General features: G+C 29.5%; 2 protein-coding genes across 5 annotated transcripts; one reads left to right on the forward strand and one right to left on the reverse strand.

The window, feature by feature from the left end:
* Positions 1-3,461: 3,461 nt before the first annotated feature.
* LOC105121768 (ENTH/ANTH/VHS superfamily protein) lies at positions 3,462-5,653 on the reverse strand. Its single transcript, XM_011020552.1, has 2 exons — positions 5,020-5,653; positions 3,462-4,573 (listed from the first exon to the last, which is right to left on the reverse strand). Exons 1-2 carry the CDS (start codon positions 5,651-5,653, stop codon positions 3,462-3,464), a joined length of 1,746 nt encoding a protein of 581 aa, XP_011018854.1.
* Positions 5,654-6,486: 833 nt separating this feature from the next.
* Positions 6,487-25,680, forward strand: LOC105121769 (probable glycosyltransferase At5g03795). Of its 4 annotated transcripts, none has more exons than XM_011020556.1 (6): positions 6,487-6,498; positions 21,131-21,433; positions 21,801-22,039; positions 23,872-24,220; positions 24,728-25,398; positions 25,429-25,680. In XM_011020556.1, the coding sequence occupies exons 2-6, from the start codon at positions 21,173-21,175 to the stop codon at positions 25,448-25,450; spliced, it is 1,542 nt and encodes a 513-aa protein (XP_011018858.1). In that variant the 5' UTR covers positions 6,487-6,498; positions 21,131-21,172; the 3' UTR covers positions 25,451-25,680. The 4 variants fall into 4 exon arrangements, 3 of the variants coding, with proteins under 3 accessions (XP_011018858.1, XP_011018857.1, XP_011018855.1); XM_011020555.1 differs by lacking the exon at positions 6,487-6,498 and adding an exon at positions 11,450-11,480 and having other exon boundaries at positions 20,925-21,433; XR_841597.1 differs by lacking the exon at positions 6,487-6,498 and having other exon boundaries at positions 20,797-21,433; positions 25,429-25,502; positions 25,533-25,680.
* Positions 25,681-26,769: the final 1,089 nt, after the last annotated feature.

Genomic DNA, 26,769 nt, shown 5'->3' on the forward strand with positions numbered 1-26,769 from the left:
ATATTGAATTAATTGATTAAGAATTAAACCTCATAATTTTATTTAATGGGACAATCCTACTCACATGACTTGAGAATATAAATACATAGAATTTAAGAGATGATTAAAGATGTTTTTCTCCTTCTCCATTGTTGTAACTTTCTTTAAAAAAAAATTCATTAACATGATAATTATTTCATAAAGAGATAATAACATGCTAAAGTTTTCACAAATAAAATATATTAAAAAAAGTTTTTAGTAAATTTAATATAGATAATACTAAATTCACGAGTACACTTTTAGGAAGTCATCTCAATAAAAATCAACCACTAAAAATTAAGCAAAACCATGACAACATGGCTAAGGTTCCCATGTCCCAACTATTAGTTCTATAATATAAGTTATAGTTTGTACTAAACCAAATATCACTTATGTAGTTCGAGTTTTGAGGTGAGAAATGAGTAACCTAGCAAAAACATATTGGAAGGTAGTGGAACGAACTATGAGGTACTTAAAAGAATTCTTCAATATTTGTATTCGTTTCACAACTACTAGTTTAAAGATATTAATCGAGTAAGTGATGTTGACAATAAAAATAGTACTACAAGGTTTGTATACATTCTAGGTGGTATTAATTCTTGCTGGAGTTTTAATTGTTAGAAGAATTTTGTTATTTCAATAATAGAAATGTGTTGCAGTATTAAAATTTGTAAATAAAATGCTATGGTTATAAAGTTTCTTAAAAAAACTAGATAAGAAAACGAGAAGATACTCTCTATAGTGATTATTATAGAGCAATGTTTTCTGCTAAAAATCTATAGTTTCATTTTAAAACTAAGCATATTCAAATAAGATATCACTTTATTTGACATCTGCTTAATGATAAACAATTATAGCTAGAGAATATATTGGAGACCAAGAATCCAATAATCATGTTAATTGAGTGGTGTTACACTTAATAAATTAAAGTTTTGTAAATATTCGATAGGTCTTTAAAGACGAAAGATAATTCTGATGTCGTATATCTCCAGGTAGGAGATTTATATGAATTGAGACAAATAACCCATAGTAAAACCAAAGAAGGCTGCAAATTAGTCTGGAAAGGAGGGGGGATTTTAGTGATGTAAATTACGCTACAAAAAAAGGAAAAACTGTAATGGTTTGTCTGTCAATTTTTAGCAGAAATCATGGATGAAATGGAGATGTTTGTTCTGCCGTTTCAACTAGAAATACAACTTGTGAAAGAAGAAAGAAATACACAGCAAAAGAGCAAGAGATAAGTGACACAAATACATAGAATTTGAGAATTCATTGGAGAGGTCTATCTCCTCCTCCATTGTTGTAACTTTCTTTTTATCTTCGGTGAGTAAAATAAGCAGCTCTATTGATGCAGGGAATTTCCAAACCACATAAAAATTATGTGACCTGGTTGCGGGAATTGATCTCATTTCTTAACACAATCTCTAATTGCTCGACCCAAGCACCATTTTATGTGTTTGGTACAAACTAGAACAGAAAAAAAAAAAAAAAACATGTATGGAGGGCTGACACTATGGTTATGTAGTTTTCTGTGCCTTCTCGTCAGCATTGGAATCTAATATTCTCCTGCAAGTTGATTATGGGCAGGAGCACACAACTAATTTGAATAAAAAATATGTAAAATTAGCAGAGAATATATAATGGTTTGGTAAGAACATTCACTTTCAGATTATTAATAATAATAAACTGAACATGTAATTATTTTTTTAAAGTTGTGTAATAGAAGATTATAAGAGGCAATCAAAACAATATGTAACATGAACATAAGATAAGATATGTTTAACCGCAAGCTAGCTAATGGTCCTCAGATAGAACAGGCATGAATTGTAAAAATAATATACTAAATATTATTATTTTATAAGGCAAGGTATGTTTAATAATTATATTCAGTAGGTTTTGGTGGAAAATTTCCCTCATATTTCCTTATTAACATGTTATCTCATCAATGATGTATCTAAATATTATCTCAAGTGTTGTGTTCAAGTTATTATCTCACAAGCATATTAAAATTTGACCACCATTGCAGGAGGTTGTAACCCAGCCGTGGGAGGAATTTGTTCTCTTTTTCTGCACCATAGTTCAAGTCTTATTGTGTACGCATGTCACCCCATGATATTTTACATGTTTATTGGACTTGCAGGATGTTCAATAGATCCGGGGATTAGTTGTGGTACGCGTGAGCTAACTCCAACACCCCGAGTTATCAAAAAAATAATAAATTTGACCACTATACATTTGTAAAGACACTTTATTATGCAAAAAAAAAAATTAAAAATTAAAAATCTATTTAAATAAAATTAAAAATCAAACATTCAATTATAAAAATCATACAAGTTTAGGCATTTAAAATCGTGCTATACCAATTAGGATTTGTTTTGAGGTAAAAGGAACAAGAGCTTTTATATAGCTTTCAATTAGATAACTTTGAGAGGAACAAGAGTTGGGCCACAGAATCTGTTTCATTCTGGAATGTATTATTCTTATTTGTAATGAAAACATGCGTTCATGATCAAAGTTTATATATGAAGAAGAAAAGAAAACTAGAGAACTATACAAACTCGCTGAGTCGAGGCATGAATCATGCCTAATGCTTAACTATGCAAATCTTTTTAGCAATGACATGTAGCAACAGATAAAACTGACAAGCTTGTCTATCAGAGCTGACAGCAGTAAATGGTATTGATGCTTCTTTTCTTCCGAGGATTATCGGCCTTGGTGAGTGCTGCTAGGCTGTATTGCCCACAGCCATAGCAATGTGCGGTGGTTTTATGGCTGAGTAAGAGCACCCAACTGGTGTGACACCGATCCAGAAGAAAGACAAAAAATTCAAGTCCCATAATACTACGAGTGCATATATTTTTTTTATTCAAGTTGCTTTTTACCAGACAAAAATGCACAACTGATACTGATCAACTATCAATCAATATTCCAAACATCAAATTTGATTGATTGACACATTACGTGTCTACCACTTGGCTCCTCCTTCAAAAATTGCTAACAATTCAGCCATTCTTTAACTTAGTCTATTTATGCTTCTGAACGCATGTTTGATAAATTTCAAGTATCAGCGAAAGCTATGATCTATGGTCAAAATGCTCCAAGCAGTTTTGAGTCTTCAACTAACCTGGAGAATTGCTGTTTGGAGCTTCAGCCATACAATTTAATGGATGAAACTGGCAATTTTGGAACAGCTCATCAGTAGAGAGAAGGCATGAAACTGGTAGGAAGGAATGTTTTCTTGGATTAATTGGTAAATTTTCTTTGCCTTCTATAAAACAAAAGTACACAGTTAAGTAGAGTGTTCTTTTTTTAAAACCGAAGTGTTGAATTGAAACTGTTAGTTACGAGTCATAATTGCATGGCACACAGGTCCTGGTGATAATTTCAGCAGTAATAGTTTCCTAACAATGGAAATAAAGCCGTAAGCATAAAGGACTTCCTATTTAACCTGATCTTGGATAGTAGCCCTGCGAGTAACCTCCCACGTTGTAAGAATTAGGTTGTAGCTTTGCAAATGCAGCCTGTCCTTGCATTCCATCCTTCGCATATTGCTGCCAAAGTACCTGCTCTTCCACTAACAGCTTCTGTTTCTTTTCCATCTCGGACATTTGCACGTAAGGTGGGGGTGCAACCGCAAGTGAGGCAGCAAATGGATCTAGGTTTGCTGATGTTGTAGCACTACTATTTGGGACTGGAGGTGCTGGCAAAGCCAACATTGCAGGCCTTCCAGCTGAACCAAGGGCAACACTACTAGCACTTCCATGAACTCCATAACCTGTCGCAGACATTTCTGCTGTTTTCACCCCATGTTGGTACATGCCATCAAGCAACATCATATCAAGACCACCAGCAAGAGTTACTTTCTGGCTTGTTAAATCGCTTGCTGATTGAACCAAAGTTGTCTCCCAATCTGCTGTATCATCATTGAAGGCTTCCCATGCAAGAGCTTGAGTAGGACCAGCTGGTGCACCACCATCAAACAAAGCTAAGGCCATGTTATTTGCGTGTTCTTCTGTTGACAATGCATCATCATGCAAGTTCAACAAATCAGCCTCCTGTTGTGTATTTATTTCCTTTTTCTCCTCTTCCTTCGCTGCATCTTCCTGTACTTCGACGACAGGGGTCTCCGTGTAACTTTCAGGTGGTGGTAGTGCCTTTATTGCATTCATATCATCTTCACATTTTTTCCCCTCGTCAGTTTCATTCACTGGCTCTTCAAATGTAGCTCTCTTGGTTTGTGCCAAGGTGGACTTGTCTTGAATAAATTCGTCCATTAGGTCTAGCTTCTTCTGTGTAATCTTCTCAATGTCCGGGTACTCTGAAGTGCGAGCAATGCCAACAGTCTTGCACCAACTATAGAAGTTGTCGAGTTCGTCCAACTGCTTTGAGACTCGGCAGAAGATCTCGTAAACCTTCACGGCCTCAGGAATCTCTAGTTCCATGAAACGATCAATTAAGATGCCCAATATTTCTGTTATGTCATAATATAACTGGATACTTTCCTTCACCGTTGAATAAAGAGCCACAATAACAACCCTGTTGTGCCTCGCCCCCCCTGGTTTAAGACAGACAATGACAGAAATTGCAGATTGAGAGTATATACACTCCTTGATAAAAAGTCTAATTTAATTGATAACGGATGCAGATGCAAGATACCAGCATATGATTGGGAATGATTTTTTTTTTTAATATATATTATGTTTATTTATCATTCCATGACAATTACTAAGCTTAATTTTTACAATCGCTGAGACCTGAAATACTTCATTAATTGTTTAGACCGCGGCAGAATTCTTCACACTATATTTTTAAGGTCTTGTCAGGACAAGGGCCATAAATTTATGTTATTGAGTTTTTTTTTTTTTTTTCAGATTCCTTAAACATCAAACAGAGTGCCACTATACATGCATTGTTTTTTTTTCTCCTCTCTCCACGGTACAATATTAATATTATTTGCTTGCAAGTTGATTAACATAGACGTAGGAAGGAATGTAAACCAACCTGTGGGGCGGCAGGCTAGAAAGCGCTCAAGGAGCTGTTGCAAATGTTGTATCCTGGAAAAGATACGGTCGATCTTCATGTCACGGACAGGCGTTGATTTCACAGATACCTGGCCAGCCTCCTCTTCATCTTCTTCTATTCCAAATGCACTACGCTTCCCGCGACGCCCTTGCATCCTAAACTCAAGCCTTTCGTCAAGATAAAGAGCAAGCGTGCGCACAAATGCAGAGTAGTCCCATGAATTGGATCGTGAATCACGGAAATCTGACATGTTAAGAAGGCGAGTCCCACGCCTGGTTGCAAAGAAGATCTCCTGCTCATAAGCTGGATCACCCTCGGCCAACAGCCTCTGAATTAAAATAAGCGTCTTCAATGCCACAGTCCAATTCCTGGTCTTGTTGAGACGCCTGGAGAGGCTGTTTACACATGCGCTGATGTAGGCACGAGAATACGAAGTTAAGCTCAATATTTCCCGAATGTGCCTCTCGTCTGCAGGGTATTCTTCATGCCTGGTTGCCTTGACAATGGCCACATCAAGGTCTGATAATGAGTTGCTGGTGCCAACTTTGGCTAGGCCTATGCTAGTCTGGTCCTTCACTGCCCCAAGAGCTCTTCTGATCTTGCTAGTAGCCATTACAGACAGCACAAAATTCCCAAGGCTGATAAAATCGGCTTCTGATTTTTAGTAAGTACTTATTCCGAGACTCAGTTTTGTTGGCGATTAGTCCCAGGAAAGTTGCCAAAATTGATCGGCGTTTCTCACACAGCCTAGCTACTGGGTATGTTGGTGAAGAATGGCAAACAATGCAAGCGAATCACCACTACTTGAACACTATATTTTAATGGTTCGACGGAAAATTAATAAGAATGCAAAGCTCTCTCCTCCAAACGGTTAACAGGAATTCATTTCTCTGTTTGGTTTGGTTGAAGAGAGAGCATGCATGGTCGTGACATGGAAATTAGCTTTTATGGTTAATGGAGAAAATGTCTCCAACTTGAGGTTGAAATCAAAAGCATGCCCCGAAACAAGAGGGGGTGAGAAATTGTCGGGCTGTTGAATGATTTCCCCTCCTTTATTTACTTTTTCATACAAAAATAGATTTTGACCTCAATTAAATTTAACCATACCACAGAATTACTCGTCACCGACTCTGCTATGTATTTGTTATTTGTTATCGTGAAACAATTATAAAAACTCAAATTAATTAGTGTGTATAGAAATATAAAAGATCAAGTAACAAAAAATATATATATGATTTAGCAACTTAGGTATATTTCACAGAGGAGATAATTAAATAAATTCATTAAAAAAAAAGATTACAGGCTATTATATAAAATTATTTTTTTTTCAAAATTTAAAGAAACATAAAAACTTACTTTTTCTCACTTTTCTCTTGCTACTATAGTATAGAGAATAAAAGCATTTATTAATAAGTCTTATCCTAAAATAAAACAACTAAAGGCTTTTATATGGACTAGGTATAAGGATATTTTTCTAAATCAAGTTTATAATTTAAGATAAACCTAATAAATTTCCACCTTAGCTTAAATTGAGTCAATTTATGATATTGGAACTCCTTTCTAATCATCTCCATTAAATACCTTTCAAGTACTACACATACTTCTCAAGTTCAAGCAATGCTAGAACATGACTATAAAAATAGGCTTCGTCAATATATTTATAAGGTTATTAATTATAGCAATCTTTACTAATACAACAGATAGGCTTCGTCAATATATTTATAAGAAGGTTCTTAATTATAGCAATCTTTACTAATACAACACCATGTGATATAATAATTAAAATGAAGTAATACCTCACATTAATATGTTTGGTTCTTTCATGAAACAACCAATTTTTTACTAAATAAATAGTACTTCGGCTATCAACATGCATAATAGTAAACTTATGCAACAAAACAAGATTAATAACTAAATCTCTCGACCATAAGACTTTTTTTATAGCCTTTATCAATTCAATAAACCTAGCATTTATTGTAGACAAGGCAATAATAAATTATAAAATTACTTTTCAATTAATGACATACCCCAAAAGAATAAATACATAAATTGTTAGTGACCTTCTCCTATTTAAATCACTAGTATAATTTAAATCTAGAAAGTCTCCAATACTACTTTCAGTGATATTACCCATGTCATATATCAAACCAACATCTAAAGAATCTTTAAAATAACATAATATCCAATTTATGGCCTTCTAGTGATTTTTATTAGGACATCCTATAAATTTGTTGATCACACTAATAACTTGTGAAATGTTTGGATACATGTAGGCCATAATATATATAACGTTTTCAATTGTACTAACATGTTGAACACCTAACATATGTGTCTTCTCCTTCTCGGTTTTTAGTGACAAAGATTAAGATAACCTGAAATGGGTTGCAAGTGGAGTACTAATTGACTTATAGTTTTACATACCAAAACATTAAATTACATTCTCAATATACTTTCTTTGTGACAAGTATAACTTATTAATACTTTGATCTTTATATATCTTCATACCTAAAATCTTATTGATTGCACTTAAATAATTCATCTCAAACTCACTTTTCCTATATATCTTTATACCTAAAATCTTATTGATTACACTTAAATAATTCATCTCAAACTCACTTTTCAATTAATACTTCAAACTATTGATTTCATATATGTTCTTGAAGGTAATTAACATGTCATCAACATACAATAAAAATTATATAAATGAACCATCTAATAACTTTTTAAAATACACACAACTACCATAATCATTTCTAAAGTAACCATGTCCAACTATAAAGGTATCAGACCTTTTATACCATATAATGACTTCTTCAATAAGCACGCATGGACTTCTTTTTCTCAAGCAATGAAATCCTCTAACTAATGTATATAGATCATCTCCTTTAGCTCACCATATAAAAAATTGTTTTGACATTTAGCTTCTCAAGCTTTAAGTTAAACAAAACACTTATAACAAGCAATGTCTAGATGGAACTATACTTCATGCATAACTAAAAAGAATACTTTATTGAAGTCACCACCATCTCTTCATGTAAAGCCCTTAGCAATTGACGTGTTTTAAATCTTACATTCTCAACTTTTAGGACTCCATCTTTCTTTTTTTAAACCCATAGCACCAAACAATCTTTTGGCCTTGTAATGGTTTAACAAGTTTTAATATTTGATTCTTATAAAGAGACTTAATCTCCTCATTCATAACAAGTATCCACTAAGAAAAATTTTTGCAAAAAATTATTTCTTTATAAGAACAAAGTTCATGATCATCAAGATTCTTTATAACATTCAAGGTAAAATTTACTAAATCAACATAATCATGCTTAATTGATGCTTTTATCTGTCTTTTATGTCTTCCTATAGCAATATTATGGGGTTATTCTTTAGGTATATTCTTAACTATAATATCCTACATCATTTCCTCTATAGGCTCAATTGAAGCATGTTCTTGTACTATCTCTAAGGTTTTAATCTCAAGCTTTACATGTTTGCTAGTATCCTAGTTCATCTTGACAGTTATACCAGTTGACTCTTTTTCCTTGCAAATATAATAGACTCATCAATGGTCACATCATTTTTAGTAATAAACTTAGGTGACTTGGGATGAACACACCATAATTGATTTTGCTTTACCCCAAGTGTATGGTTTAGGAATATGTATTTTTTCTCTTTCGCCCTAAGTTCATCTTCCTTAACATGAGTATAAGCAAGACAACCAAATACTCTCATACTAGAATAATCGGCAAGAGAATCATAACATGCTTTATATGGAGTTTTCAACTTTAGAATTATCAATGAAGATCTATTCACAAGTTAACAAGTCATGATAACTACTTTAGCCCAAAATTTCTTTTTAAAAACTAAAGGGTAAGAGCGCTTGAACCCACACATAAGAAAGAACAAACCTAAGAAATTTAAAAATTAGATTAGTTGATAAAAACTCGACACAATAATTACCTGAATTGAGGCACTTAAACTATCAGAATAAAACCCTCACCTGATGGTTATAGAAAATTACAAACAAGAAGTACAAGGAAGATGTCATAAAGATAACTATTCTTAAATAACTCAAAGTAGTTCAATAAAAAATAATAAAGTATGAGTTTTTCTCACAAATATATAAATAATATTCTTAAGTCAAAGTTCATAGTAAAAACCTAAATCTGTCATTTTTCTCTCCTCTTAGCTCCTTTCTCTCTCTCTAAACTCATGATCTTGCTTGTACTTTCATCCTTTCAACCTTTCTTTCTGTTTTTAACTTTAATTTGTCTTTGTAGGCCTGTTTCGATGATAATGATATGAGTTTATTGGGTTTTTCATCGTTTACAAGAATATACCTATTTATAACCCCATCATATATTGAATTCCTATCAAATTGTTATGTACGCTTTAATAGCAAGTTGCTTGCATGTAAAAGAATCATATCACACAAAACTCATCATAATACTTTCCAATAAAAAAATAACACCAAAACATATTTTCTAACCTTTACTACAACATATTATTTAACAATTGAAGCCTATAAGATCTATGATGTATAATAGTGTTTAAATTCAAATTTCTAATATTAGTGTAACTCTTAATATCTATAAAAAAATAAATTAAATAAAAGAGGTTTTTTTCTTAGAAAAACAAAAACAAAATTCATAATGATGCTTTTCATTTATTTATTATTTTTTAATACAAAATTATTTGCATGCCTGAATTTTGACTATTATTTTTATAATAAGATGAATATATATAGATGTAAGTTATAAGTTTTTTTTTCATTTTATCTTATTTACACAATTTTATTTTTTAAGATGTGGATTTATAAAGTAAAATCAAAAGTGAATGTTTTAAAAATACTAATAGTAGAAGCAGCAGCAATAACAGTAAGTGAAAAAATAGATTAAACTATACTAAAAGTAATTTTTCAAAAAACCAATTCAACCTAATAACTTAAACTATTAGGTAAAACCTCAAGATATGATTTATATAATTCTTTAACGCACCCTTTCAAGTAAATTTTTTTTTTACTTGAACTTTATGTTTATTTTTTATCAAATAGAATGGAGTGATGAGATTCAAACTCGTAACTGTTTAATACAAGGTTCTGATACCATGTCAAAAAATCAATACAACACGATATTTTAAACTTTTAAGTTAAGATGGTTTTTTTATATAATTTTTATAATAATATTTTTTTTTAAAAAAAAAAGTGCGATAAAGATGAACAAAACCCTCAAGCCACTTAAAAAAAAAATGGGATAAAGATGAACAAAACCCTCAAGCCACTTGACTGGACCGACTTGTTTTAAAGTGACTTTACATTACATGATTATGTAAAAGATATAGCTAAATTTTTACATCTCTCTTTGTTACATGACTTGCTTCCAATTAGGAGAAGTCAAAATCAAAAGTATAGGAATCTTCTTTTAAAAAAAAATTGCATGCAGTTGGCTTTTAAAAGTAATAAAGAAACCCATGCATGCTTTAGTTAGTTGTGATTTTGTTTTTCTCTGAATTAGAAAATAGAGACAGGAGAAGAAAAATACAACAGATATCATACAGTTGAGTGGTTCCCATTTTCCTGATTTAAACGAGGAGTAGGTAGCTCTTCGTAAAGCACGCAAGAGGTTTTTCTTTTCCCACGACAGGAAAAGGAACAGAAGATATATAAAAGATAATAATCAAAGCACGGTCATTTTTTTAAAAAAATTTCTCTTATATTTTTTTCTTCACTTTGTATTTATTTATTTATTTATTAAATAACTATTAATAATTTTCAAAATACTCCTAAATAACACTAATGACTTTTCAATCCATCGATGATTTTATTTGTAAATAACAGTAATTAATAGTACAATTAGAAAGTAAACAGTTCCAGAGCTCTCTCGAACATACCGATGAAATTTTGCATCGGTAATTTTGTTGGTAAAATCATAACGTTATTATTTTTTTGATTTGTTTTAATTATTTTGTTTCTCATTGTAAGAAAATAAACAGTTTCAGAGCTCTCTCGAACATACCGATGAAATTTTGCATCGGTAATTTTGTTGGTAAAATCATAACGTTATTATTTTTTTGATTTGTTTTAATTATTTTGTTTCTCATTGTAATTCCCTCGGTATATACCGAGGGAATATTGTTGTTAGTAAAATCCGTCAATATATTTCCAGTGAAAATATTTTCTCGATATTTTTATTTGTATTTATTAATTTTTTATTAGATTTTTGAATTAATTTTTTTTTATTTTCTTTCAACCTCTCTTAAGATATAAATAACAAATCATAACATCAGAAATATACTTACCAAAGGAGATATACATAATTGCATATACATGGCTATAGGAAATATTAAGCACACCGTTAAAAAGAGTATCGGCGGTCCGGTCAGTGTAGAAGGAAAGAAGTGAAATAGCAATAACAAGAAATTGCATGAGAAACACGCAGGTAGAGAGGGTGCACAAGATGAATGCTTGGCGTGGAGGAGCAGCCACTGCAAATGTTCAACAATTTCTGCTGAAAAGAAATGAGAATCCCACGGAAATAGAAAAAAGAGCGTGGGAGTTTTGAATTAGTGGTACAAGCAAAACCATAACAGGTCTCTGCATAGCTAGCTTAGCTAAGAGAAAACAAACTCCACGAGAATATAAAAAATAAAGAGTGCAAGTAGGAATCTGATTGCACAAAAAAGCCTGCATGGAGGTTTTCTTCGATGAAGCTCTTGGTGTTAATGGTTACATTGATAGTGGTTTCTGGGTTTGTTGTGATTTTTGGTCCAGGATCGATCTGCTACGACTTCCAGCTGGGATTTTATAGCAAGACAACCGGCCTGGCTATGGTAGGAAAAAGGTTGTTAAAATTACGAATCACCTCTTAAAATCTTATGATTTTACTACTAAATATATATTTAACGTATTAAATCGAATTAAAAATTTAAAATTAATAAAATAAAACTTAACTTGTATAAAATTAGTAAAATTATTAAATTCAATTCGATTTTATAAGTTTATTAAATTTATAATATGAATTAAGTCATGTTCAAATTAATTTGGCCTTAAAATATATATTGACTTATTTTACAAGATTGAGTATATCTTTCAAACTGTATATTGGTTCAAGCTAAAATTTTATAAGAAAATATTAGATGAATGAAAATATATTTTGATAAATTTTCAACTCAAATTAAAATATAAAACATAATATGTTAAAGAATCAAAGTTAGTAAATTAATAGTATCAAATATGTGAAACAAGATATTCATATACTATTTGGGATATATTTAGAGCTACAGGTTAAATTTTACTTTGATTAAAGTTGAAATAGAAAATAAACATCTGAAACTTTTCAACTATATATAGCATGCCCAATAATTCATCCAAACGAGAGAAAACATCATGTTTAAAATCAAGAGAGAACAACATGTTTGAAATCAGGACTCAAATCTGCCAATAATATGCAAAAATTAGAGATTTAGACTACATGGAGAAATTTTAACATGAATATTTTTTTATTATTTTATTTTATTTATTTATTTTTAAATAATTAGACATTGTTTAGGAGTTTATTTCATTATTGAATTTATATTAGTTAATTATTAATTTAAATTCATTAGCTTGCAATCCAAAAGATGTTTATTAATACTTGTTGTGATGGGAACAACCATGTTATTACTAGATTTTTGTATGCTTTATACCTTTCAGTGATTCTCTCATATTAAAAAATTTTATTTTGAGATTTTTTATTTTTTTATGTTATTAATTTATTAATTCATACTAACTATCTTTCTCATTTTATTTAGATTATTTATTGATTATAATATTATTGACTCATTTTATTATATTTTAATGTCAATTAATTTATTGGCTAGAATTATCAATATATAATTAATTAAAAAATTACTTATAATTTTTTAATTTTACAATTTAAATTTCTATTATATTTTTCATATCATGTCAAAAAAGTGTTTTCTCCACCAAGATGCATAGTTTTCAAATCCGACCCAGTTCTTGACCCAGTCCAGTGATGGGGTCACGAGTCAGATGGGTTGACCAAAGTTAACCCGGGTCAACCCAAAAAATATTTTTAATTTATTTTTATATAATTATAATATTTTTTCTATATTTTTTTAATTCATTCTTATTATCAATACATTAATTTTTTTTAACAAGAAAAACAGCCCCTCCAAATTCCCTAGCCCACCGTTTTGCATGTTTTTTCTTTCTTTTTGCTTTTTTAAGACATAAACTATTTTGAAACTTTTTAGAATTACTTCTCTTTCCCTTCCTATTTGTTTTAATGACTGTATTATTACTTCAGAACACATAAAACTTATCATCACAAATTCAAACCTTTTTAACAGTAAATACCATCAGCCGCCATCAAAAGGACTAAACCATCAAAGTTTTTCTTTTGTTACGAGGAAGAGAAAGAGAAGTAGTGGTGATCATAACAAGACCAAGTGCACTTCTTCTTTGGGTAATGTATCAATTCTCTTGTTTCTTTAAATGATTTTGGGGTTGTTTTGAAAAAATGGTGGGAAATGAAGGGAGTTTTGAATCTTGATGATTGAATCAAGAACTGCTAATCGATGTCCAATCTGCGAGTTCAAAAAAAGATAAAGAGCAAAGAAATGAGAGAGTGAAATAAGAGATTCATGAAGAGAAACAAAAGTTTAACCTTATTGAAGGGATCATGAGTCTTCTGCTCCTCTGTAATTCAGGATTGAAATTGTTTTTCTTTATTAAATTTTCTTTGTTTGCAATTGCAGGCTTGCATCTTCAATGCATCGTTCATCTTCGTTGTTTTAGCCTTTAAAGGCCAAAATGACGTCGTTTAACCTCTATTCATATGGAAAAAAAGAGGCTGAGTCTTAGTCGGGCTTGTCCGGGTCAACCGGATTTCTCCTGGTCAACTTCCAGGCGGGCTTTTTCTTAGACCCGGACTGGTCCCATGCCAGAGTCGGCCAAGTCCCGGGTCGACCCGCCAGGCTAGTCCAGGTTTCAAAACTATGGTTTGATGTCTTCCACATGATTCTTCATTCTATTTGGCTTTGTAGATTAAATATTGGAATTCATGATGATCAATTTGCCATCACCAGCTAACTAAATGAGGAATCCGGTGCAAATGATATTCCCAAAAATTTTAATATTTTTTTATCAAAATTTAATATATTTTATATGTTTTGGATCGTTTTGGTGTGATGTTAAAAATAAAAAAAATTATTAACATATATTTTGATATAAAAAATTATTTAAAAATTAACCATAACCGTCAGACATTAACCAATAATTCATCAGATTCCTAGGGAGTTGTGTAATTATATTAAGGATACTTTTAATCAAATGGCTAAGTCCTGGAAAATAAATTACGGGCTCCATTGATCAGCCTATTCCTTCTATAGTTTTTCAGGGTTTGATGGGTACTAACTTACATAGGATTAGGAACTCTTCCACGTTCATTAAGATTGTTTTAACGTTCTGGTGCGTAGAGCTAAGAGAAATTTTATACTATATATAAATATCTAGTAGTTACGAACATTCAAAGTGTATATTTACTTGAAACCAATCTTTCTTTGTACGAGTTTGACCAACGCCACCTAGCTTAATTGCTTACTCTTTTTTTTTTTTAATTAATATGTTTTTTAATTAATTTATTATATCTTAATTAATTTTATAAATTTTAAAGTTAATAATTATATAAGTTTTTAATAACCTTAAAAAAAATTATATATAATATAACTTGGAATTATCTCAATTTTTTAAAAAAATTCTCCTTGCAGTGTACATGAATTCATATAGGTAATTTTAACGTGGTTTTAAAATATATTTATGTATAGTTAATTGACTTATTTTAAGTTTGATGAGGCTTTATGTATTTAACAACATTAATATTTTGAGAATCAGATAGGATGATATGCAGATAAATTTATATAATTTCTTAGATCTCTCAATAAAATTTGGAATCATTTTACATTATTTTCTATTTTTTTAATTTTGAAAATATTTAATGGTTAGGAAAATTTAAAAAAATTTCTTTGACCTCAAATTTTTTAAATTATTTTATGAATTAGATTTTAATTAGTTCTTATTAGCGCATATGTGAAAATTCTAAACTCAGATATTAAAAAACAAATTGAGGATGGGGTTTTGATGGATAATATTTACTCAAAACATGACAAAGGTATCATTATGTTTAAGGTGATTATTTTCATTATAGCTTGAAGGTATTATTATGTTTAAGGTGATTATTTTCATTATATTATTAACTAGACTTATGTGTAAGTTTTATACTGATTTATTGAATTTCATTTGCATCTCTGCAAGGGCCAAGGGATGATGTAAGAACATGTTTTTTTACTTATTTCTTCGGATTTTTTTTACTGAGCTTTTTCTGGGAAATTCTTCATTTATGTAATATAAAAAAAGAAATCTTTTTGCATACTCAACTCTTGAGTTGAATTATGATCGATGTAAAAAGAAAAAAAATTAATTTGTCTTGATTGTGTTTTGATTTAATGGAAAGTAGAAAATAAAATTTCATGCATGATAACAACTAAAAAAATTCTTCATGTAAATAAACATCTTGACAATATCCACAAGTAATGATTTTTCTTCTATCAAAACTTTGAAAATTGGTTTTAGATTGTCCAATCAATAAAATTAAATTTAAAATCAAACCAAGTTAATTTTTTTTTTAAATTTAGATTTATTTTTCATTCAATATTGTTGCTCTAAAAAACTATCATCAAACTTTTTTTGTTGCACGAAACTCATGAATATCAAAAATAACTATCTTTGTTGTAAAAAACAATATAAATAATAATTTTTTATCTAATTGTTGAAACCCAACCATCCCTCTCTTCTCTTTTTAATTAGGGATTTCAAATTGAACTTTTAAGAATTTAAAAGATCCTAAATTATATAAATTATATTATTTTTAAAGTTAGAGCATATAATTATATTTTTTATAAAAACATTAAGCACACCACTCATTTTTGGCAGGCATTTCATTTTGATTTATTTTTTTCTAATTCCATCCTTAATTAAAAAACTTAAAAGCAGATAGCCTTCAATTAGGATCTCACAAGAAAAAGAAAAGATAAATAAGGTATATCATACTTTTTCAGCAGAAAATACCACACCCTATCATTTTACTAACATGCTCATATATAGATGGTAGTTTCAGTCACAGAACACCATTAAGATTAATTAATTGTTTTTTATTTTATTTTATTTTATGGGTGTTCAAATAAATTGATCAGAAACTCGGAGGATATATAGCACCTAATTTTGGTTAACAGCTTGCGAGGGAGACTAGAAGATAAAGAGATGTTTGCATTCTCCCATATGAATTATGTTTTAGAAATTGGGACCACTGTGATTTGGATTTATTAGGGACAACTACATATGGACTGTCATGACCCACGTGCGACATGGACCACATGTTTAGATTTGGTTCTTCAAAAGCAAGTTGAGATCGATTTTTAGACCTGATATTATTCAAGCTTAATCCCAATCCCGTAGTATTTTTAGTAAGAATTTATTGAATTGGTGTTCACCTCTGCGGCTGTTGTTAGCTTTGCTTCTAAACTCTGGCACAAATGGGACAAGTTTGATTTTTAAAAAGTAATTTTTTATATTTTTTATATTTATTTATTATTAGAAAAATTAATTAATAAAAAATATTTTTCAGTCAAAAAAATTAATTTAGTTTCTAAAAAAGTATTTTTCTAAAAAATTAAAGTTAAAAACATTTTCTAGAAATTGTGAAAAATTTTGAAATATCATATTATTTGCTGATTATATCAAATTTGATCCTCAAACTTTTGATTGATATATATATTTTGTTTTGAATATTTATTTTTTACTTTTATCTCTTAAAATTTAATTTTTATATTAACTTTAATCCTTATTTTTATAATTTTTATTTTTTTCCTTATTTTTTTATTAAAAAAATTTATATATTAAATTTGATCTTCATTTTTTATAGTTACTTATTTTATTAGAAATAATTTATGAAATTTTAATTATTATTCTTATTTTAATTTCTTCATCTTTCTTTTTTTATTTTTTAGATTTAATCTCTATTATTTTGATTATTATTTATTTTATTTGAGATAATTTATGAAATTATAATTTTTTTTCAATTTTATTCTCATTCACATTCAACTTTTTAATTTGTAAAATTTATTCCTTGTTATTTTAATAAATTTTTAAAAATAAACATCAACAACTTATTTTCGATGTCATTTTCCATAACATAAATAAATACTGGAAAATATTTTTCAATTTATTTTTTATTATATTATCAAATATAAAAAAATAATTCACTTTCCAAAAAAAATTAATTTTTAGCAAACAAACGTAAATAAAAGATATTATTTATCCGCAACATTTAAGCCAGAAATAATGCAGAAATTACAAAAACAGATCGAGATTTTTTGAATAGATGAGGGCTGATTGGGATGGAGACTTTCTAGTTATCAATTCTTATCATTTCACTCCTTCATACGTTGTTGTTTCATGCCTTCCATGAGTGCTTGTACGTCTTAATATCTAGTTATTCAAGAAAATTCTTTTTTATTGCTTTTGCTTTCTAATAGGGGCTATTTATATAAAGGATAATGCTGTTTGTTTAGGGGGAAAAATTGAGGATTACAATCTCTTATAAGTAATATTATGATGTCCCTGTATCTATAAAGAGAATAATCTGTTATTATTATAAAATATTTACAGCATACATAGCTCTTTCAAATATAAATTGTTTTATCTATTTAAAAAATATAAATAAATTTAAATTTATTTTAAATTTAATATTAGAGTTCAGAAATAAAGTTGCAAGGTAACCATAGTGATATTTGAATAAAGAAAAATAAAAGATAAACAAAATCTCAATCCAACGACTTACTTCATAATATCCTTTATTTCAAAAAAATAAAAAAATTCGGGAAAAATTATTCACATTATATAATCTCACAACAAACAAATTAATTAATATTTATAATATTTAATTTATGGTAGGAATTAGTTAGATTGATTATCGCGGTTTTCCACCACATCAGGAGAGACGTGTCCAATTTGAAATGCGAACAGATACAGGTCAGGTCCAAGGCCACCATTATAACTCCAAGCAGGACGCATTCCATTCCACCTGTCAGGCTTCCACTTGCCCCACAGCTTCTAGCCCGCACCAATCATCCACGAGCCTTTCATCGGAAGCTATATTTTATTTTTCGATATTTTAATTTGTATTATGATTTTACGTTACAGTAGTGTATTTATAGACGCCAATAAATCTAGTCAAATCAAGGTTGTTCCCTGAGGAACATAATGTCCTTTTTCGGTAACTAATATTGATAGATCCACTAGGATAGTTACACGTGTAAACGTAGTTTAGTAGGAGCCCGTCTGTTGTGGTAATGAGGTCGCCACTTGCCCAGCCAAATTTAGGTCTATAGAAATTTTAAAATTTGAAGGGTGAAGCTAAATTTGTTAGATGTTTAAATATTTTTTTTAAATAACTAGTTTGAATTTTAAAAGTGAAATTTATATAGTTATTAATTTTAAAATTTATAGAATTAATTGCAGTATATGTAAATTGACCCGGACATTTATATTCATAAAAAAATAATTCTATAAAGTTTTAAACAAATTATTTATGTTTAAATTAATTTTTTTTTAAATTTTCGTTCAACCTCCCTTATTATAAATAGCAAATCATAACATAAAAAATATATTTACCAAAGGAGATATACATAATTGCATATACATAGTTATAAGAAATACGAGATAGCATGCTCGTGCACTACTGCATGCTTATAAAATAAATATACTTAATAGTATTATAATTATGAACCAATATTAGATAAGTAATAAAAACTAAATTTATAATGGAGCCAATATTTCATGACAAAAAAAATTATGTTGGTGATAAAAAACTTAAAAAATAAATAAAATAATTTGTAACAATTTACAGTATTTTATAAGAAAAGATAAGGTATTTTTCCCACATGATTTAGCTTTTCTGTTAATAAAAAACAAAAAAAATACAAAGCAAAATTCTTTACTAAGTTAGTATTGAAAAAAAAATCAACAAAGATAATTTTGGAAGGAAAAAAATCCATAAGAAAAAACATTGTAGCAATTAACAATATTTTGTGATGAAACCTATAAAGCTTTCCCCAATAAAATCGACAAAGATAATTTTAGAAAAAATTATTAAAAAATTATTTAGAAAAATATTATAGCAATTCACGGTGTTTTTTGAGAAAAACCACAACGCTTTTCCTATATGATTTAGCATCAGTGTAATTATAATTTTTAACCAACTCAATGGTGTTTTTTGAGAAAAACCACAATGCTTTTCCTATATGATTTAGCATTAGTGTAATTATAATTTTTAACCAACTCAATATTAAAAAAAAATCGACAAAGATAATTTTGGAAACAATTACGAGGAAAAACACTGCAACAATTTATAATATTTTAAAAAAAATTACAAAGCTAAATTTTTAATATTAAAAAAAATCAACAGACATAATTTAAAAAAAAACATGACAAAAAAACAAAGAAAAAAAATACCATGTTAGAAACACTATAGCAATTTACAGTGTTTTGTTATAAAAGTTATAGTGTTTTCCTACATGATTTAGCCTCATTTGTAATTATTTTTAATTGTAATTCTCAACCAGCTCAATATTAAAAAATTTAAATTGACAAAGATAATTTTTTAAAAATTATAAGAAAAGTTTTTTGTAAAGAGACATTGTAGTAATCCACGATGTTTTATGCTCAATATTAAAAAAAATCAACAAAGATAATTTTAAAAAATTATTACAAAAAAAAAAGAAAAAGCAAAAGAAATTGGAAAGAAAAACCATATGAGGAAAACTGTAGTAATCCATAGTATCTTGTAAGGAAAGCTACGGTGTTTTCCCCACATAATTTAACTTTACTTGCATTTATTTTTATTTGTAATTCTCAATCAACTCAACATTAACAAAAAAAAATTGCCAAAGATAATTTTAGAAAAAAAAAACATGTAAAAAAAATACTATAGCAATCCACAATAATTTGCAAGGAAAGCTATAATATTTTCCCCATATATTGTAATTGTAATTCTTAATTAGTTCAATATTAAAAAAAAATACAATCAAGAAAGATAATTTCATAAAAAATCATAAAAAGCAAAAAAAACTATATAGAGAAATATTATAGCAATTCATAATTTTTTAAAGAAAAAAATTACAAAACTAAATTTTCAATCATTAATATTAAAAAAATAAAATCAACATTTAATTTTAAAGAAAATTATAAAAAATAAAATAGAAAAACCATATATAAAAACACTGTAGCAATCCAAAACATTTAAAAAAATATATAAAATTAAATTTTTAATCAATTTAATATTAAAAAAATAAAATTAATAATTTTTTTTAAAAAATACATAAAAACAAAAAACAAAAAACAAAAGTAAAGTATTATTAAAAAACAAAAAAAATACATAAAAACAAAAAACAAAAGTAAAGTATTATTAAAAAACAAAAGAAGACTGCAGCAATCAACATCTCAATGAAAATAGAGCACTTTCACTTTCCTTGTATGTTTTAGCTTGAAAAATGTATAATTAAGTAGATAAAATTAATAAAAACTATTTAAAAAAATACATAAAAACAAAATACAAAAAAAAGTATTATTAAAAAACAAAAAAAATACTGTAGCAATCAACATCCCAATAAAACTACAGCACTTTCACTTTCCTCAAATGTTTCAGCTTGAAAAATGTATTATTAAGCACATCGTTAAAAGAGAATCGGCGGTCCGGTCATTGTAGAAGGAAAGGGGTGAAATCGGAATAAGAAAAAATTGCATGAGAAACACGCGGGTAGAGAGGGTGCATAAGATGACGCTTGGAGTGGAGGAGTAACCACTGCAAATGTTCAACTCTTTCTGCTGAAAAGAAATGAGAATCCCACAGAAATAGATAAAAGAGAGAGTGGGAGTTTTGATTTAGTGGAACAAGCAAAATCATAACAGGTCTCTGCATAGCTAGCTTAGCTAAGAGAAAACAAACTCCACGAGAATATCAAAAATAAAGAGTACAAGAAGGAATCTGATTGCACAAAAAAGCTTGCATGTAGGTTTTCTTCGATGAAGCTCATGGTGTTAATGGTTCCAGTGATACTGGTTTCTGGGTTAGTTGTCATTTTTGGTCTAAGATCTACTACGACTTCCAGCTGGGATTTTATAGCAAGACAACCGGCCTGGCTATGGCGGGGACATGGTAATTCTTCTTTAAACGGTGCTAGTAGTGTCGCGGTACATGCAAAAGAGAGTGATGAGTCTCCGCCTCTTATTAACGGCTTTTCTCCTCCACCACAAGCTGTTGAGGCTTTACCATTTGAAGAGCCTGTAAGTCCTTTAACTCCTGTCTCATTAATTACCTCCTCTGTTTTTTCTGTGGTAGACTATATATCTTGATCAATGATTCATCTATAAAAAAAAAAACAAAAAGACTTCGATCTTGATCAATGTCTGAAGATTTTCGTTGTTTCAGTTAAGCATTTAGCGGTTTTCTGTGTGTTGAATATACATTAGCTTGCAGTGCTGTCACTGCGACAGTTTTGAAAGATCTAAGAATATAGTGCTTTCTTCTCAAAATATAAATTATATACATCTTTCGATTTCGACTCAACAAAACTTTCTGGTTAGTGATTTTTTATTTTTAATAATTTGGGGCTCTAGGTGAGTGAACAATTTTAAGTTTACTGGTGCGCAGAATGTTTTGAAACAAGATGTTTCAGAAACTTCAGGGCCCATTGCTGCCCCAGCAAACGAAGCTCTTCATATTGCCAGTAAAACCAGACATAAAACCGAGCACACCAGTCTAGAGAAACTCGAAGCAGGCCTTCAAAAAGCTCGAGTTGCATTAAAAGAGGCTAAAAATGGAAAGCAAGCAGATGACCCTGATTATGTTCCGGCAGGCCCTATGTACTGGAATGCCAAAGTCTTTCACAGGTTTGTTAAATTATTCTTTACTGCAGTCCATATTCCTGTTTATTAATAGTCATTTGGACCAGATATTACGCTGCCTGCTTAGCTTACCACATTAAAAACAAAAAATGGTATGCCGGCGACCTGGAATGGGTCTAATGCAGTAACACTGCTCTTCAGGCGATCCCAAATTTTTGCTATCGTCACCTAAGTATGCCCTATAATTGAACTTAAATTTTGGCAGGCTGTAATAGAGTGAAGATATATAAAAATCATTGAAGGCTTGGGTGGGCTATAGTTCAAGTTAAAATTTTACCAATATTTTTTTTACTAATATTAAACTAGTCAAAGTTATACGTACATCACTAAATTAGCTCATAAAAAAAACGCGTTTTTTCAGCAAATAAATCACTTTTTTTAATTAAATTCTTTATATTTTTTAGTTAAGAGAGTCAAAGTCAAAAATCATATTCCTCCTTATGCTATATTACTTCTTGTTTTCTACATGTTCAGCTCATAAAACTTAACCAAAGCGACACACCTTTTCTCTTTTCATTTATTGTAGAGTACTATTTATTACACAAATTCAACTTAGTTTTGTCTAGCTATTAAAGCATTACTCTAAACTTTAAAAGATGACATTGTAGGTGCTATTTATTTCACAAATTCAACTCAGTTTTGTCTAGCTATTAAGGCCATGTTTGTTTTCTAGAAAACAATTTCCGGGAAATCACTTTCCAAACTTTCCTGTGTTTGTTTGTCATTAGGAAAGTTGGTCAACGGAAAACATTTTTCGGTCATCAAAAAACACTTTCCAGTCAACGGAAAACACTTTCTGGTCAACGAAAATATTTTTTAGTCAAAAAAAAATTTTGCTTAATTTTCAGGAAAAAGTTGGAATAGTTGAATTCTAGATTCAAGGATAAGACTATGAAACTTCCTGTATTTAACTCTGTTTTAGAACTTAAGAACAATTTTAAATTATTTAAAGTTGATGCTATTTGCCAGTTGGAATAATTGAATTCTAAATTCAAGGATAAGACTATGAAACTTCTTGTATTTAGCTCTATTTTAGAATTTAAAAATAATTTTAAATTATTTAAAGTTGATGTTATTTACAAACTTATTGATAATTTTTATACTGAAGATTTTGATGAACAAAAAATGTATTATTTGAGGTCTCAGTTAGAATATTTATATCTATTATTTTTGAATTATATCGAGAATTAATCGAAACAAATAAGTCGCAACACAATTATTTCATTACCAAGTTAATTCATCTTACTTTGACTTTACATGTTTTTACTATTACCAAAAAGCGAGTATTTCCAGCTATGAATCATGTTAAAAATATTTTTCATCATAAAATAAAAAAAATTCTTAGCATATTTTATGATGATTTATATTGGACGAGAAGTTACTAAAAATATCTATTCAGATTCGATTATATATGAATTCTATTTTACTAAATATCAAATAATATAACTTTAGTAATAAGTTTATTTTTATTTATAGTCCAAACTTATATACTTTTAAATTTATTTTTTAATATTTTAGATAGTATATTTAAATTAAAACTTTATTATTAACTTCTTACAGTACATGAATTAATTATTTATCTTTAAAATAACAAATTCTATATGTTTGTGAGGATAAAATTCATGGATCCACCCATGGATGTATAGCTTTTTAAGCACTTATTAGACAATGAGGATAAAATTCAAGGCTCCACCCATGGATGTATAGCTTTTTAAGCAACCACTTATTCTAATAGCTGAAGCTACTAGGATACGCGTATAAATTTTGAGAATATGCATGTATAAATATATATTAAAGAATTGCCTTCTGCATAACAGGAGTTATTTGGAAATGGAAGAACAGTTTAAGGTCTTTGTGTATGAAGAGGGGGAGCCCCCTCTATTTCATAATGGGCCTTGCAGGAGCATATACTCCATGGAAGGAAATTTTATTCACATGATGGAGATTAATGGCCATTTCCGTACCAAGGATCCTGACAAAGCACATGTTTATTTCCTCCCCTTCAGCGTAGCCATGATGGTTCGATTCGTCTACGAGCGGCAGTCACGGGACTTTGGTCCGATAAGGAGGACTGTGTCAGACTACATCAATCTAATCAGCCGAAAATATTCATTCTGGAATCGAAGTCTTGGTGCCGATCACTTCATGCTTGCTTGCCACGATTGGGTATGAATGCCTTGCATTTTAGCTGTCTCAGGAATAGTTGATGAAATACATGTAATCTAGTCATATCCAGTCATTTCCATGATAAGAGAAGTGGGTACGACAAAGATATAGTTGCCATCTTTTCAAAATAAAGATTGAAATTTTAAAAAATTATGGATATAATATGACGGTAAAAAATATATATATGTATATTAAAAGTTATTATAAGATGACTTTTAAATTAAAGAAGAGTATTGAAATTATTTTGAAGTTTTTATTTAAAATATCTTTTAGTTCTTTTTAAGTGCCTTCTAGAACTATGTATAAATACTAAAGAATATTTATTTTTTAAACTACTATAAATATATATGTGTGTGTGTGTGTGTTTAAAGTATTAAAGGTCTAAATTCAAGTTAATTAGAACTTCCGCTCTTAAAAAGATTATACACACACACACGAATGAGATTGTTTTTCCCCGTGCTTTATATTTATAACAATTATATGCATAATTTGTATTTGTTTTCACAGGGGCCAGAAGCTTCATTTTCCGTTCCTCATCTAGGCAAAATCTCAATTCGAGCACTATGCAATGCCAACACCTCAGAAAAATTCAATCCCGTCAAAGATGTATCCTTGCCAGAGATCAATCTCCTAACCGGTTCAATAAAGGGTTTCGTTGGTGGACTATCTCCATCAAAACGCTTAATCTTAGCTTTCTTTGCAGGAAGGCTTCATGGGCCTATCAGACCTGTAGTTCTTGAGCACTGGGAAAATAAGGATGATGATATCAAGGTGCATCAGCAACTCCCAAAAGGGGTATCTTACTATGAAATGATGAGGGGAAGCAAGTTTTGCCTTTGTCCAAGTGGTTATGAAGTTGCAAGTCCCAGAATTGTCGAGGCTCTTTACGCTGGGTGCGTTCCAGTGCTGATTTCAGATCATTACGTGCCACCTTTTAGTGATGTCTTGAATTGGAAGTCATTCTCTGTTGAGGTTCCGGTGAGTGATATCCCCAGCTTGAAGAAGATATTGACAAGTATATCTCCAAGGCAGTACATAAGAATGCAAAGAAGAGTGCTGCAAGTAAGGAGGCACTTCGAGGTTAATTATCCTCCAAAGCGGTTTGATGTCTTCCACATGATTCTTCATTCTATTTGGCTTCGTAGATTAAATATTGGAATTCATGATGTTCAATTGCCATCACCAGCTGACTGAACAAGGGACTTAACCAATAATTCATCAGATTCCTAGGGAGTTGTGTAATTATATTAAGGATACTTTTAATCAAATGGCTAAGTCCTGGAAAATAAATTACGGGCTCCATTGATCAGCCTATTCCTTCTATAGTTTTTCAGGGTTTGATGGGTACTAACTTACATAGGATTAGGAACTCTTCCACGTTCATTAAGATTGTTTTAACGTTCTGGTGCGTAGAGCTAAGAGAAATTTTATACTATATATAAATATCTAGTAGTTACGAACATTCAAAGTGTATATATACTTGAAACCAATCTTTCTTTGTTCGAATTTGACCAACGCTACCTAGCTTATAAGTTCCTTTCTTGTTGTGAAAGCTCTTGTACTCAAAAGGGAAAGTCGTCTACTTTTCCAAGGCCAGAAATTCAATAATTATCCTGTAATTTATGGTCACATGTGGGTTTTAATCACTTTCTTTCGAGGTAGAATCAACAGTTTTTAACATTTTTTAGAGGTTTAATGACGATTTAATTTTTCTCCTGAACTATAGAAAATGTGGAACATTGCCACCTGAATTACTAACTAAACTATTATATTTTGGATTTTTTGATTATGAGATCAGTACCAAATATACCAATCCACTCATTTTTATATATATTTTCCATTGAAATTTTTAAAAATGATAATGAAAATTTAATACATTTTTAAAATAATTTCAGGTTTTGCTCATAGAGAATTTTTATTTTATTTTATGACCAATATAAGTTGGAATTATCTCAATTTTTTTTGAAAATTTCTCCTTGGAGTTTACATGAATTCATATAGGTAATTAATTTTAGCGTGGTTTTTAAAATATCTTTATGTATAGTTAATTGACTTATTTTAAGTTTGGTGAGGTGTTATGTATTCAACAACACTAATATTTTGAGAATCAGATGATATGCAGATAAATTTATATAATTTCTTAGATCTCTCAATAAAATTTGGGATCATTTTACATTATTTTCTATTTTTTAATTTTGAAAATATTTAATGGTTAGGAAAATTTTAAAAATTTTCTTTGACCTCAAATTAACTTTTTCAATTATTTTTTTAATTAGATTTTAATTTGAGAATATGTGAAAATTCTAAATTCAAATATTAAAAAACAAATCGAGGATGGGGTTTTGATGGATAATATTTACTCAGAACATGATAGCTTGAAGGCATAATTATGTTTAAGGTGATTATTTACATTATATTATTAACAAGACGCATGTGTAAGTTTTGCGCTGATTTATTGAATTTCGTTTGCATCTTTGCAAGGGATGATGCAAGAACTTGTTTTTCTATTTATTTCTTTGGATTTTTTTACTAGCTTTTTCTAGGAAATT

The sequence above is a fragment of the Populus euphratica genome, unplaced genomic scaffold (assembly GCF_000495115.2).
Source record: "Populus euphratica unplaced genomic scaffold, PopEup_1.0 scaffold46.1, whole genome shotgun sequence".
NCBI classification, from domain to species: domain Eukaryota; kingdom Viridiplantae; phylum Streptophyta; class Magnoliopsida; order Malpighiales; family Salicaceae; genus Populus; species Populus euphratica.

Coding starts and splice junctions, on each gene's coding strand:
- LOC105121769 (XM_011020556.1), top strand. CDS start 21,173: ATGAAGCTCATGGTGTTAATGGTTCCAGTGATACTGGTTTCTGGGTTA. Junction 21,434..21,800: donor CTTTACCATTTGAAGAGCCT/GTAAGTCCTTTA, acceptor ACTGGTGCGCAG/AATGTTTTGAAACAAGATGT. Junction 25,399..25,428: donor ATTCATGATGTTCAATTGCC/ATCACCAGCTGA, acceptor AAGGGACTTAAC/CAATAATTCATCAGATTCCT.
- LOC105121768 (XM_011020552.1), bottom strand. CDS start 5,653: ATGGCTACTAGCAAGATCAGAAGAGCTCTTGGGGCAGTGAAGGACCAG. Junction 4,574..5,019: donor TCTAGCCTGCCGCCCCACAG/GTTGGTTTACAT, acceptor GTCTTAAACCAG/GGGGGGCGAGGCACAACAGG.